The 15113-nt window shown below is 37.8% G+C and overlaps 1 protein-coding gene across 2 annotated transcripts in view; it reads left to right on the top strand.

Moving 5' to 3' along the window:
• Window positions 1-15113, top strand: part of YME1L1 (YME1 like 1 ATPase) — a 44819-nt gene that overhangs the window by 12023 nt on the left and 17683 nt on the right. The window contains exons 3-8 of one of the 2 annotated variants that reach the window (XM_002805592.4): window positions 61-223; window positions 1529-1630; window positions 7900-8009; window positions 9209-9359; window positions 10395-10478; window positions 12267-12349. In XM_002805592.4, coding sequence (XP_002805638.1) covers window positions 61-223; window positions 1529-1630; window positions 7900-8009; window positions 9209-9359; window positions 10395-10478; window positions 12267-12349 — 693 coding nt within the window. Of the gene's footprint in view, window positions 1-60; window positions 224-1528; window positions 1631-2409; window positions 2527-7899; window positions 8010-9208; window positions 9360-10394; window positions 10479-12266; window positions 12350-15113 lie in introns of those variants that run through there. The other variant, XM_028826103.2, reaches the window with a different exon arrangement.

Genomic DNA, 15113 nt, shown 5'->3' with positions numbered 1-15113 from the left:
TTCTTAGGTTAAATATCTTGGTAATATTAATGCATACCTGGTTGACCCAATCTTTTACAGCCTTCACTTAACTTAAGAGACCTTGGATTATCTGAATTAAAAATTGGACAGATTGATCAGCTGGTAGAAAATCTACTTCCTGGATTTTGTAAAGGCAAAAACATTTCTTCCCATTGGCATACGTCCCATGTCTCTGCACAGTCCTTCTTTGAAAATAAATATGGTATGTTAATGTATTTTTTGTTCTAATTAAATATTTTAGCACTATTAATAAATACCATTTATTAGCTTTTACGGTAGCATTTACTGTGGGCTGGGTTCCTTCCTGAAGGGTTTTTTTTTTTTTTTGGACAGAGTCTCCCTCTGTCACCCAGGCTGCAGTGCAGTGGTGCAATCTCTGCTCACTGCAAGCTCCACCTCCTGGGTTCATGCCATTCTCTTGCCTCAGCCTCCCGAGTAGCTGGGACTACAGGTGCCCACCGCCACAGCCAGCTGATTTTTGTATTTTTAGTAGAGACGGGGTTTCACCGTGTTAGCCAGGATGGTCTCGACCTCCTGACCTTGTGATCCACCTACCTCAGCCTCCCAAAGTGCTGGAATTACAGGCGTGAGCCACTGCGCCCAGCCTTAAACACAGTACATCTTTTATCACTGGTTTTGTTTTGTTTTGTTTTGTTTTTGAGATGGAGTTTCACTCTTCTTGCCCAGGTGGGAGTGCAATGGCTCACTCTCAGCTCACCACAACCTTCACCTCCTGGTTTCAAGCGATTCTCCTGCCTCAGCCTCCCAAGTAGCTGAGATTACAGGCATGTGCCACCATGCCTGGCTAATTTTTGTTTTTAGTAGAGACGGGGTTTCTTCATGTTGGCAAGGCTGATCTCAAACTCCCAACCTCAGGTGATCCACCCACTTCTGCCTCCCAAAGTGCTGGAATTACAGGCGTGAGCCAGCGTGGCCGGCCATGTTTTATCACTGTTAATTTGAATTTAGTTTCATTAGCAGCTACATTTGTATGCCAGATAAAAAAGACAATGTAAGCCAGGCGCGGTGGCTCACGTCTGTAATCCCAGAACTTTGGGAGGCTGAGGCAGGCGGATCACAAGGTCAGGAGATCAAGACCATCCTGACTAACAGGGTGAAACACCATCTCTACTAAAAATACAAAAAATTAGCCGGGCGTGATGGTGGACACCTGTGGTCCCAGCTGCTCGGGAGGCCAAGGCAGGAGAATAGAGTGAGCCTGGGAGGCGGAGCTTACAGTGAGCCGAGATCATGCCACTGCATTCCAGCCTGGTGGACAGAGCGAGATTTTGTCTCAAAAAAAAAGATAATGTAACCAACAAGTGATAGTAAACTAAAGGATTGTGAGATGTAAAGTAGTTAAATTAGCAATGCTTTAGATATTTTCATAAAAGTTGAAACTCATATTGTGATTTCCCTAATATTTGATAGAATTATTTATGTTTCATAGGATATTTGTTTTTTGTTTTGGAAATTAGAAAATTTACTTTTTGCAATTTCCTTCCAGGTAACTTAGATATATTTAGTACGTTACGTTCCTCTTGCTTGTATCGAAAACAACATTCAAGAGCTCTTCAAAGCATTTGTTCAGATCTTCAGTACTGGCCAGGTATGAAGCAACAACCATAGCTATTTTGGAAAAATAATATACTTATTTACTGTAGTCTGATTTGTCTTTCTTAATGGTATTAATGATTATAAACATTCATTTGCAATTCACACGGCCTAAAGAGTATTTGGAATTGATTAGTTTGGGTTCTTTTGTATAATTTTTAATCTGGGATATAATTATATATATAGGAGTATAATATATAGTAGCTAAATTTTGAGTGTGATAGTGCCACAATAAATCAAACGCCAGGGAATTTATCTAACTTGTTTTAAGATAAATGACTAAGCACATTTGCTTACTCATCCTCACTTTCAAAAGCCCATTGAAATTAATTTTATATATATATATATATATATGTATATGAAAAAAGCAATGACAGAAGGGTTTTGTTAATGGACCAGAAATTTGAGGACTTTCAGTAAGTTGTAATATAGGTGACATCAAATTGACAGTAAAATCAAATTTGCATTTATTCGTGTAATTTTTGAATACAAGGCACTAGTGATAGATGTCAGGTGATAGCGATCATTGTAAATGAAAAAGACATGTTTTCTACCTTCATGGGACTAAGGGTCTCATGAAAGAGGTAAGTACTTCTGCTTCCAAGAGAACTCAGGAAAAACCCCACTTCCAGAGCCAGTAAAATTGGACTCTGGGATGGAATGGAATAAACAGTTGAGGATTGCCAGAAATGGGCCAATCACAGAACAGATATGGCCTTTAACCTTTAGGTAAATTAGCAAAAAACACCTTTCTAATAAGACTTCTGTGTGTGTGTTTGTGTATCGAGGGACATCTGTCTGTGGAGACTCCTGGTTTGAGCATTGATGCCAAGGAAAGAAACAAGATAGTACCCCAGATTACTTTGGTTTTGAATTATACATTCACTAAAGGTGTTCTGCTCATAGTCCAAGTTTTATATTCTGAATATATTTACTTTTGCTAGTGTTGAGGATACCCATTTGTAGTCAATACCGATGACTGTATTTGTTTTGTTTTGTTTTTGAGATGGAGTTTTCCTCTTGTCACCCAGGCTGGAGTGCAATGGCACCTCCTGGGTTCAAGCAATTCTCCCGCCTCAGCCTCCCGAGGAGGTGGGATTACAGGTTCCCCTACCAGGCCCAGCTAAGTTTTGTATTTTTAGTAGAGATGGGGTTTCACCATGTTGGCCAGGCTGGTCTCGGAACTCCTGACCTTAGGTGATCCGCCTGCCTTGGCCTCCCAAAGTGTTGGGATTACAACATGAGCCACGGTGCCAGGCCCTGATCACTGTATTCTTATTTATAATTACAAATGGATTACCAAGAATCTACGTATTTGAGGAAAACTTAAAGCATAAAAGAGAGGCGCCAAGTTCAGCAAAGAGACCAATAACCCTCCGAAGAAATGATTAATGCAGAAGACAGAAGAAGACAGCTGATACGTTTTTAGATACTGTTGGAAGATGTTTAAAAACTGAGCATGTGTTACCTAGAGTATGAAAACTATCTTAATAAATTTTCATAGTGTTGTAACTCTGAGATCAGATTCTCTCAACATCAGAAAATAAAGCTAAAAATCCAGTAACAGAAAAGACAGCTTAAAAAAATACCTAAATACTTGAAAATTTAAAAACCCTTTTCTAAATGTCTCATGACTGAATGGAAATCAAAACTGAGATTACAGACACTCAGTAATTAACCACAGTGAAAATCTGTTTATCAGACTCTTTTGGTGAGGACAAAATGACGTTGAGGGCATTATATAATTTATTAAGAAATCAGGCCAGGCACGGTGGCTCACGCCTATAATCCCAGCACTTTGGGAGGCCGAGGCGGGCAGATCACCTGAATTCGGGAGTTCAAGACCAGCCTGGCCAACATGATGAAACCCCGTTCTCTACTAAAAAGGAAATACAAAATTAGCTGGGCGTGGTGGTGCATGCCTATAATCTCAGCTACTCGGGAGCCTGAGGTAGGAGAATCACTTGAACCCAGGAGGCGGAGGTTGCAGTGAGCCGAGAGCACGCCATTGCCCTCCAGCCTGGGCAACAAGAGCGAAACTCCGTCTCAAGAAAAAAAGAAAAGAAACCAAGATGGGCTGGACACAGTGGCTCACGCCTATAATTCCAACACTTTGGGAGGCTGAGGCTGAGACTGAGGCTGAGGTGGGCGGATCACTTGAGGTCAGGAGTTTGAGACCAGCCTGGCCAACATGGCAAAACCCTGTCTCTACCACGATATACAAAAATTAGCTGGGTGTGGTGGCAAATGCCTCTAGTCCTAGCTACTCAGGAGGCTGAGGCAGGATAATTTCTTGAACGTGGGAGATGAAAGTTGCAGTGAGCCAAGACTGCGCCTCCATCCTGGGTGACAGAGCAAGACTTTGTCTCAAAAAAAAAAAAAAAATTAAGATATAAAACATGGAAAATAAATTGAATTTCTGAAAAATAATAGAAGAAATTAATACAAAGCAAATATTTTAAAATAATAGGTGGAAATAGTTTTACTTAATTAAACCAAAAAAAATTTAATATAAAAAAATGGAACAACATAACAATTCTGATTAAGAAACAACAGAAAAATACAAACAGTATTAGAAGTATGAGTGGGAATTGCCATGGATATGTGAAGGTTTTAAAATTGCAAGGTGGTATGTGTAACTTTATGTCATAAAAATACGTTGAAATGGACAGTTATCTAAGCAATAAATTGACAAAGTTGGCCCAAGAAGAGATAGGATAATAACCATAAAGTTTAAAAGATACTATTTTAAAAATATTGTTCCTTTGCCTCAGAGGCACTAGGTTCAGATAGTTTTTATGGCTGCATTCTTCTAGAATATTGAGTTTCTTGTTAATTTAAAACCATATTAAAAAGAAAAAGGTCTAGAATACACTTCCCTGTTTATTCCATGAGATTGCTGTTAGTAGAACTTGCTAGTATTGGTGTAAGGCCAGGCACTGTGGATCACACCTGTAATCCCAACACTTTGGGATGATCACTTGAGGCCAGGAGTTCCAGACAAGCCTGGACAACATCTCAACAGCAACAAAAGTTAGCCCATCGTGGTATCATGCCCTTGTAGTTCTGGATACTTGGGAGGCTGAGGTGAGAGGTTTGCTTGAGCCCAAAGTTCAAGGTTACAGTGAGCTATGATGATACTGCTATACTTCAACTTTAGTGACAGAGCAAGATCCTGTCTAAAAAAATATATATATATATGTATGTATGTATGTATGTATATACACACACAAGCACGACAGAGGAACAAAATCGATGAGTTTCAATTAACAGAAATCCTAAATAAAATCCAAAGAAAGCAAATCTAAAAATGTGCTAAAAATATTATATCATGACTAAGGAATACAAAAGTGATTTAACGTTAAGTCAATTAATATATCATATTAATTGATTAGAAAAGAAAAATAATGTCATTATTTCAATGTGTGATACAGAGACATAATATACTTTAATTGCTGTGCTTCCTGAAAACTCTTAGAAAGCTAGAAATGGAAGGAAACTTTTAAAATTTCTTAACATCTATTATGTTCCTGTTAATTTGAGAAACATGGAGTATCCTGGTTTTTTTCAGCATTAATTTGGAGATTCTGAACAATATGATTTAAAAGAAAACGAAATGAGCCATATGTAAGTTAAAGGAAGGGGTAAAATTATAATTTGCAGGTGATACAATTGTTTACCAGAAAATTCAAGAAAATCATCCAAAAGGCTGTTCAAGTAGAGTTCACTCCTTTGTCCATACCAGATAAATGCATAAAAATCAATAGTTTTCTTATAATCTAGCAGCAGGTTTTATTTACAGTTTCTTTAAAACCCAGTAAATGTTTTATCCTGACAAGAAATATACAGCATACATATATACACACGTACACACGTGTGTATATGAAGCTTTACTGAAGGAAAAAGAGGAACTGAGTGAAATAAAATGAGAGAAGGCCATAATCCTATTTGGAAGAACTAGGTATTATAACAGTATCAATTTACACCCAAATTTATAAAGTCAGTACAACCCCAATCAAAACTCTCATGACCCATTTGGGAAATTGAGAAGTTGATTTTAAACTTAATTTGGAGTAACTGAGAACATGTTAAAAGAATACTAATGAAGGGGATTTCACCCTACTTAAGTATATGAAAATATAGATATTTAGCCGTGGAAATCAGCAGTGTAGTATTATAAATAACTAAAATTAAAAAATTTAACCTAGTGCTGGCATACATCAGTGCAACAAAATTAAGAATTTTAAATCAATAAGCAAATGATGGATAATGAAATGTTATCAGCCTAAGTGACTGTTTTGGAAAAATCAAGTTCTTTTCTTACATCATACCAAAAAAAAAGTTCCAAATATGTTAAAGGGCTGAAAACAAAAATATAAAACTGAAAATATTACAGGTAAGTAGACTTCCTTTCAAATCTTAGTTTGGCGATGAAACTCTAATCAAGTTAAAATGCAGAAAACACAACAAAGGTATGGCTACACTGACCTAATAAATTTCTGTATCATGTGATTGAAAGACAAAGACACATTAATAATAAATATTTACAATATATATAAAGATTACTATCTGTAACATCCATATTCTCTAAATAAAAATGGAAAAATGTGCAAAGGACATGCATGGTCAGTTTACCAATGAAATAAAAATAAAAATAGTGAATAAAAATACAGAGGAATCTTTTCAAAATTTTCCCACATTTGTAATCTGGGAAATGCAAAGTAAAACAAGGTACTGGTATTTTTGCCCATCAGACTTGTACAAATTTAAAAGATTCATATTGTTTAGTATTGGCAAGGATATGAAGAAAAGGAAACTTATAAGCATTGGTGGGCACATAAATTGATAACAGCCTTTTTTAGAAAGTAGTCTCGGCCAGGCACAATGGCGTACACCTGTAATCCCAGCACTTTGGGAGGCCGAGGTAGGCGGATCACGAGGTCAGGAGTTTGAGATCAGCCTGGTCAACATGGTGAAACCCCACCTCTACTAAAAATACAAAAATTAGCTGGGCATGGTGGCGGGTGCTTATAATCGCAGCTACTCAGGAGGCTGAGGCAGTGAATCCGTTGAACCCAGGAGGCGTAGTGAGCGGAGATCATGCCACTGCACTCTCGCCTGGATGATAGAGTGAGACTCTACCTCAAAAAAAAGTAGTAGTTTCTTAGTGTCAAACAAAATTTAAACCTTAACAGTGTTTCTTTTAGGAATTCGATCTACATCTGCTGACATACATGTACAAGAATGTTCACCACAGTTTGTTTCCAGCAATAAAAACCAGAAAACAAATAATGTTCATGGTAGGGAAATGGTTGAATGAATTGCACTCTGATACATTGGAAAAGTGTAAACAGCCATTAAACTGAATGCACTGTCCTGTTCTGAAAAATAATGCGTGAAAAATGAAAATTGCAAAAAATTAGGTACTATTTCTAGAGTAGTTTTTATAGAAAGAGCATGTATGTGCAGGCATAGAAGGGTAGTTAGAATTGTTAACAGGTTATACTTCTGGGAAGTGGGATTGGGGCTTGAGAAATTAGAAGACACTAATTTGATACACTCACCTTTTTTTCAAAAACATGTAAAAATCAGTTGTGTAGATTCAACCTATTTTAATTACTTGGCTGGTTTTTTTTTTGGAAAAAAATCACAGTTTATCAGAGTTGATACTCAGTTTTTAAAATTATACTGTACAACCCTCTGACTTCTCTATTTACTTTTATCCCCTATCAACATAAAAATAGGGCAGGCGCGGTGGCTCGTGCCTGTAATCCCAGCACTTTGGGAGGCCAAGGCAGGTGGATCACCTGAGGTCGGGAGGCTGAGGCAGGATAATTGCTTGAACCCAGGAGGTGGAGGTTGCAGTGAGCAGAGACTGCGCATTGCACTCCAGCCTAGGCAACAAGAAAACAAAACTCCATCTTAAATTAATTAATTAATTAATTAATTAATTTCCTTTTGAAACAAGGACAATAGAAAAAACTGTAGGCTGGACATGGTAGATTTAAGTGCTCAGACCTAATCCCAGAACTTTAGGAGGCTGAGGTAAGAGGATTGCTTGAGCCCAGGAGTTCAAGGCCAGCCTGGGCATAAAAGGAGACCCCGTCTCTACAAAAAAGAAAGAAACAAAGGAACACATATTTAAGTGTCAGGCAAATTAGATAGACTAGGATATAGAGGTAGAGTGTCAGACTTTAGAATCTCAGGCGTTTTTCTTTTCCTGTAACAATTTACAGTGACAGTGAATGGTATTGTTTTATTTAGTTTTCATACAGTCTCGGGGTTTTAAAACTTTGAAATCAAGGACACGACGTCTCCAGTCCACCTCCGAAAGATTAGCTGAAACACAGAATATAGCGCCATCATTCGTGAAGGTAATTAGACCTTTTTATGATCCAAAAAGCAAATATTTTCAAGTTGTTAAAAAAAATGAGGAGCTTCAATATCTGATTTCTTTTGTTGGCTGATAGATTTTCTTCCTTCTTTCCACTAATAAGGGATTAGTAACCTGTGTAATCATTATACCTGTAACTCTTCTGGGCCCCAGACTTGCCTCTCCACTTACTAGATTTTTTCCCCACAAACCTACACCTGTTAAGGTGTTCTCTGTATTAATGAGCAGCATCCACCCAAGCTAAAAACCTGGCTGTGAACCTATGTTTGTCCATGTTGCCTCACCTCCACATCCATTAACCACTAAAGTTCTGTTGATCCAGCCTCCTAAATATTTGTTAAATCTGTTCCACTGGCATAGATAGGCTGTAACTATTTGTTGCCTAAATTACTCTAATGAATATTTGTTTAATCTCCTTGCCTCTAGTCTTGCTATGTTCAGTCCAGCCTCCAGATTGCCACCCATCAATCTTTCTAAAATTTTGATCTAGTTATATTACTCTGCTTTATTGCTTACCTCCACCTGATACACTGGGAATTTCATCATTTGGTCTTTACCTGCTATGTTTCTCTTCTCACCATTCAATATGCCCCTCTGTTTCCCTGCTCCTCTTTGGCACTGAAGTCTTATATAAGATTGCTAGGGCCGGGCGTGGTGGCTCACACCTGTGATCCCAGCACTTTGGGAGGCCGAGGTGGGTGGGTCACCTGAGGTCAGGAGTTTGAGACCAGCCTCGACATGGCGAAACCCCGTCTCTACTAAAAATACAAAATTAGTTGGGCGTGGTAGTGCATGCCTGTAATCCCAGCTACTCGGGAGGCTGAGTGTATGAACGGTGCTCAGTAGATATTTAGTAAATTAATGAGATTTTTCCTCTAGTAAAGATAAAGGGATATGAATATTAAGTCAATCAAACCCTAAGCTAATATGTGACCTGTTTTCAGTATAGTGTTCATGCAGAGAATAATGCCACTTTCTTTGTATTATTACTTGATTGATGCAGGAATAGGATCTAGTATTAGTTTCCTAGTTATTAATTCATTGCTGAGTCTTAATCTGTTTCTTCACATTGACAGTAAAAGTTACAGAATTTTAGTGAATTTTTTTGAGTGGTCACAATATTGTTAGGGAGTGTCACTCTGTCGTTAACCAGTACTGATGTGTTGTTTGTGTATTCAGGGGTTTCTTTTGCGGGACAGAGGATCAGATGTTGAGAGTTTGGACAAACTCATGAAAACCAAAAACATACCTGAAGCTCACCAAGATGCATTTAAAACTGGTTTTGCGGAAGGTTTTCTGAAAGCTCAAGCACTCACACAAAAAACCAATGGTAAGTTGATTTGAAACTGTCCATGTTTGAGAAGAGTAACTGAAAGGAAGTCATAGTCCTACATTTAAGTTTTAAGTAACTTTTCTAAGACCATCTGTCTTTCTATTGATTAAATTCTACTACATTTGTAACTTGATCTATGTAGAAATAGAGATACTGCTGATGGTTTCCCTTTCTCAAGAGAGAAAACGAATTGGAGAAAAGGAAGTGTGAATGGTTTAAAGGTTTTTGTTTCTTTGTTTTTTGTTTGTGTTTGTTTTTGAGACACGGTCTTGCTTCATTGCCTAAGCCAGAGTGCAGTGGTGCAATCACGGCTCATTGCAGCCTTAACTTCCTGGGCTCAAGTGATCCTCTCACCTCAGCCTCCTGAGTAGCTAGGACCACAGGCGTGTGCCACCATGCCCAGCTAATTTTTGTAGAGATGGAATTTTGCCATGTTGTCCAGGCTGGTCTTGAACTCCCGGGATCAAGTGATCCTTCTGCCTTGACTTGTTAAAGTGTGGGGATTACAGGCATAAGCCCACCTTGCTTGGCCTTAATGAAGTTTTTGATAATAGGGTACTTACAGGAAATCATAGCAGTAGTGAAAAAGAATGCCAGATTCCAAAATTGGATGTGATGAAATGTGATTATCAACAATAACCTGATGTTTACATTTCATTGAGCTGTCTTTTTTTTTTTTTTTTTTTTTTTTTTTGAGATGGAGTCTCCCTCTGTCGCCCGAGCTGGAGTGCAGTGGCCGGATCTCAGCTCACTGCAAGCTCCGCCTCCCGGGTTCTCGCCATTCTCCTGCCTCAGCCTCCTGAGTAGCTGGGACTACAGGCGCCCGCCACCTCGCCCGGCTAGTTTTTTGTATTTTCTAGTAGAGATGGGGTTTCACCTTGTTAGCCAGGATGGTCTTGATCTCCTGACCTCGTGATCCGCCCGTCTCGGCCTCCCAAAGTGCTGGGATTACAGGCTTGAGCCACCGCGCCCGGCCGAGCTGTCATATTTAATTAATGTCATTTGATGTAAAGCTTTTTCTTTCTACCCTAGATTCCCTAAGGCGAACCCGTCTGATTCTCTTCATTCTGCTGCTATTCGGCATTTATGGACTTTTAAAAAATCCATTTTTATCTGGTAAAAGCTTTTTTTATTTATCTAACTTGTTAGTTTCTTATTCCTTTAAATACATGATTCCTTTTAATGCCTAATCTAACCCTTAAAAGAAAGAACACATTAATGTTTATAGTTCTAGAATTAGGCTTTCATTCCTAGTAGTGGTTAGTTTCCCAAATTTTAGAAAATGATACCTGTCCAATTATAAAATTTAAAAATTATCCTGGTCAACAGGGTGAAAGGAAAGTAAATTAATTAATTGAAAAATTATGTAGAAGAATTTTATAATAGTGCAAACAAATAGTTTTCTGTTTCAAAGATAAACTAATAAATTCAATTTATTAATAATATCATATTAAATGTTCCCCTTTTTTTTAGTTTGCTTATCTGAAATTAAGCAATAGTGTCAGACTTAAGTGGTTCCAATTACCTTTTCCACTACTATGTAGTTTTCACCCTGTGTTCTCTATTCTCTTTAATATCAAGGATATGTACAGATTCTTAAAAAATACTTTGTGGGCTAAAACTGTTAGTGTTCATTCTAGAATTACTATTTTAAATTTGTTTTCTCAGTTTCTGTGTTCTTGATTTATTAAGCATTTCTTCTTAACCCTGTATTTTGCCAGCTCATTTTTCAGCCTATCTTAACAGTATTTTGGGCTTCTTTTGAGGAAATTAGAAATTGCTCAGTTTACTCATTTATAACTGTTCTAGTTTGGAAGTTTCTACCTGAGTGGGAAAGACTTAAGAAATTCTTGTAATAGTTCTCCAAAATTGATCTCTAGTATTTTACTGTCCTATCAGACTTTTTCTGTCTTGCTTGTCAGACTTAATGATGTCATAATTGATAGGTCATTTGAGGGCAAGTAGTAACAGTTGTCAGAAGACGAGGACTACATGAAAAATATCATAATGTGTTAAGCCCATGTGTGTCAGTGTTTTTTGCTAACTGTAAGGCAATGTATTTCAAAGTGTAGACCTGCGACCAGTTATATCAGAATAATCAAAGTGTTTGTTAAAAATGCAAATTCTCCTGGGCCCTGTGCTGTGGCCTGAGAACCTGCATTTTAACATATTTCTCAAGTGAATTTTATTCACACCAGAGTTTGAGAAACTTTGTTCTATCATTAGATACTACAATGAGAAGTGGAAAATAATTCTTGATTTTATTAACTGAAAAGTACAAATGTCTTTTTATTTTATGTTATTTTATTTATTTATTTATTTTCAGTTGGAGTCTTGCTCTGTTGCCCAGGCTGGAGTCCAGTGGCACGATCTCGGCCCACTGCAATCTCCGCCTCCCGGGGTTCAAGTGATTCCCCTGCCTCAGCCTCCTGAGTAGCTGGGACTACAGGCCTGTGCCACCATGCCCAGCTAATTTTTTGTATGTTTAGTAGAGACGGGGTTTCATCATGTTAGCCAGGATGGTCATGATCTCCTGACCTCGTGATCTGTCTGCCTCAGCCTCTCAAAGTGCTGGGATTACAGGTGTGAGCCACTGTGCCCAGTCTTTATTATTTTTTAATTTTTATTTTTTCAAATTGATTAAGAAAGTAAAGTAATAAAAGAATGGCTACTCCATAGGCAGAGCAGCCAAAATATGTCTTTTTAATGTGAATCACTTACTCTTTGAAGATGGTTTAGAAATCCAGAAGACCTAGTTTCTGTTCCTCACTCTGATTTGATATGTGAATTTAGGTCTCTTAGACATTTAATTTTTCTAGGCTTTGCTTTCTTGCATCTAAAAAAATCAGGTGATTGGAATGTTATTAATCTATCAAATATAAACATTTCTTTTCTTCCCTTTAGTCCGCTTCCGGACGACAACAGGGCTTGATTCTGCAGTAGATCCTGTCCAGATGAAAAATGTCACCTTTGAACATGTTAAAGGCGTAAGTTAAGAAGATTGCCTTGCCTTCTTCATACATTCTCTAATTGATACTCTATATAAGGTGGATATTTGATTCTATAGCGTATGCTAGAACAGGTAAAATTGTATCCAAAAGTATTAGAAACAATATTTTGGGATAAATATTAATAGTCAAGGATCCAATCTTGCTTTATGACAGGGGATAGTATAATTTATGAAGGAGCAACCTGGTGTAGTGGAGTGAATGTGGACTTCAGAGTCAAGCTGACTAACATTTGGAATTCATTTTTATACTTATTAGCTATGAGACCTTGAAGAAATTACTTTAGATCCTGACAGATAATGTATGTGCTTGACACATAGTAGATAGTTAATAAATGGTCCTTCTTTACCTGTTCCTCTTATTGATCTTTGTAACTCCAGTATCTAAAACATATTAATGTATATTTCTTGAATGAATAGAATGGATAAATGCTAGTTTACAGTCAATCAATTTGTTAAATATTTAATAGTATCTATTTAGTGCTAGGTCCTGTTTTAGCTGCTGGGATAGAATAAATAATCTTTGCGTTCTTAGAGTTTAAACTCTAAAAGCAGTAATTGGACACTGATATGTCATATAAGAAAAAGTAGAGTATGTTAAAAGGTAATAAAAGTGTATGGAGGAAAAAGTAGAGCAGGGTAAAGAGGATTGGGAGTTTTGGGAGAAGGCTTAAGTTTTAAATGGAGTGTTCAAGGTGCGATTGATGGAGAAGGTGACATTTGAGAGAAAATCTGAAGGAGAAGATGGAATAAACTGCATTTATCTGAGAAAAGAACATTTCTGACCAAAGGAACAGTTTGAGCAAAGGCTCTGAATTATTAGGGTGTCTGACTTGTTCATTTTTGAAAGTAGAACCAATAGGATTTCTCATTGGAACATAAGGTGTAAGAGAAAAGAGAAGTCAAAAAGGACCACAAGATTTTTGGTCTCAACAATTATGGAAGGATAGAATTGACATTTACTGAGATTTTTGTTTTTGTTTTTGAGACGGAGTTTTGCTTTTGTTGCCCAAGCTGGAGTGCAATGGCGTGACCTCGGCTCAGTGCAACCTCCGCCTCCCAGTTCAAGCGATTCTCCTGCCTCAGCCTCCAGAGTAGCTGGGATTACAGGCACAAGCCACCACGCCCAGCTAATTTTTTGTATTTTTAGTAGAAACAGGGTTTCACCGTGTTAGCCAGGCTAGTCTCGAACTCCTGACCTCAGGTGATCCGCCTGCCTCAGCCTCCCAAAGTGGTGGGATTATAGGCGTGAGCCACTGCACCCGACCTTTAGTGAGGTTTTCAAAGGCTGTGAGTGGAGCAGATTTGGGGGACAAAGGTTAGAAATTTAGTTTTAGGTATGTTAAGTGTGAGAGATACAAATGAAAGTGTTGAGTAACTTGGATATACCACTTTGGAGGTATGGGAGAGGTCTGAGCTAGAATTAAAAATAGGAGATTATATGTATGTTAAGTCTACATATTTGGATGAGATCACCCAGGAAGTGAGTGTAACCAGAAGAGAGATCTAAATACTGAGTTATAGAGCACTTGAAGGTTCACAAGACAGAGAAGAGAAGCCAGGAACCCAGGTGAAAAGGAGCTGCCAGTGAGTTAGGTGAGAATGGTGTCCTGGAAGAAAATATTTCTGATGAGGGGAGTGATCAGCGACGTGAAATGCTATTGATGGGCCAAGTGACAGCTATCCATTTGATTTAGCAGTAAGTCATTGGTTTACCTGATAAAGAGCAATTTTAGTGGAGTAGCAGGGGTTAAATTCCGATTGCAGTGGGTTTACAAGAGGTGGAAAGAAATGAGATGGAATAGAGGATTACAGACAATTCTTGGATTTTGTCTGACAGAATAGTGCAGATAATTTATATTATAATATAAAATAAAGTTGGAATGTTGGTAAACTGTTGAGTGGGGGGTTGTGGAAATTGATAGTATCAAGGTCACCAGCAGAGAGAATATGGATGGGAGAGGAGGAATGAGTGGTTAATGGAGGAAGTAAATTGTGCAGGAATAGGAGAATGAATGGAAACGGGAAATAAAACTGTTGGGCTCACTTGAAATTTTGGATCATGAATTTATATTAAGACAAGTCAAAATGAGTCGTTTTTCTACTGATTTTCTATTTGTTTTATCTCTTCCAAATGTGAATTCTGCAACTTTAGTACCACACTGTGCTCTTCTCTGTGTTTTGCCATTATATCTGCTCTATTATATTTGATTTCTGAGAACTGTAGTGGCTGGGTAATTATCTTTCAGGAATGTTTTAGAAGAAATTCTTCCTGCAGGAGGGATTTGAAGTACATGATCTGAGGACTCTTCCAACTCTGAAGAGATTGGTTATGTTATTTCTGCTTTTCCTCTTTACATATTCATGTCTCTGTTTATACATAACCATGTTTTTTCAACCTCGACTATTTTGGGAATAAGGCATTGGGAATCATTATGATAGTTTTACACCAAGCAGTTCTTTCCTTTCCTTTCCTTTCCAGTTTAAATGGCTATGAACCCTGTTGGAAATGTATAAAGGGAACAATTGAGGAAGAGGTTGGTGCAGTGATTATTTGAAAACTTCAATCATCAGTGTGGAGGGCCCTTCTCATTGTGTTTGAGGTCTGCATGCCTTTTCTAAATTGAGCCTGTATTAAGGCTGAGGTCAGATAGAGCATTGTTATTTTCTGCCTGCAATGTACGTACATACTTACTGAATATACCACACTTTCACCTCTTTTGAGAGAATTTGTTTTGTTTTGT

This window comes from Macaca mulatta, chromosome 9 (genome assembly GCF_049350105.2).
Source record: "Macaca mulatta isolate MMU2019108-1 chromosome 9, T2T-MMU8v2.0, whole genome shotgun sequence".
NCBI lineage: Eukaryota > Metazoa > Chordata > Mammalia > Primates > Cercopithecidae > Macaca > Macaca mulatta.
Note: the sequence above shows the minus strand (reverse complement) of the source record. Positions and strands in the feature narration are given on the sequence as shown.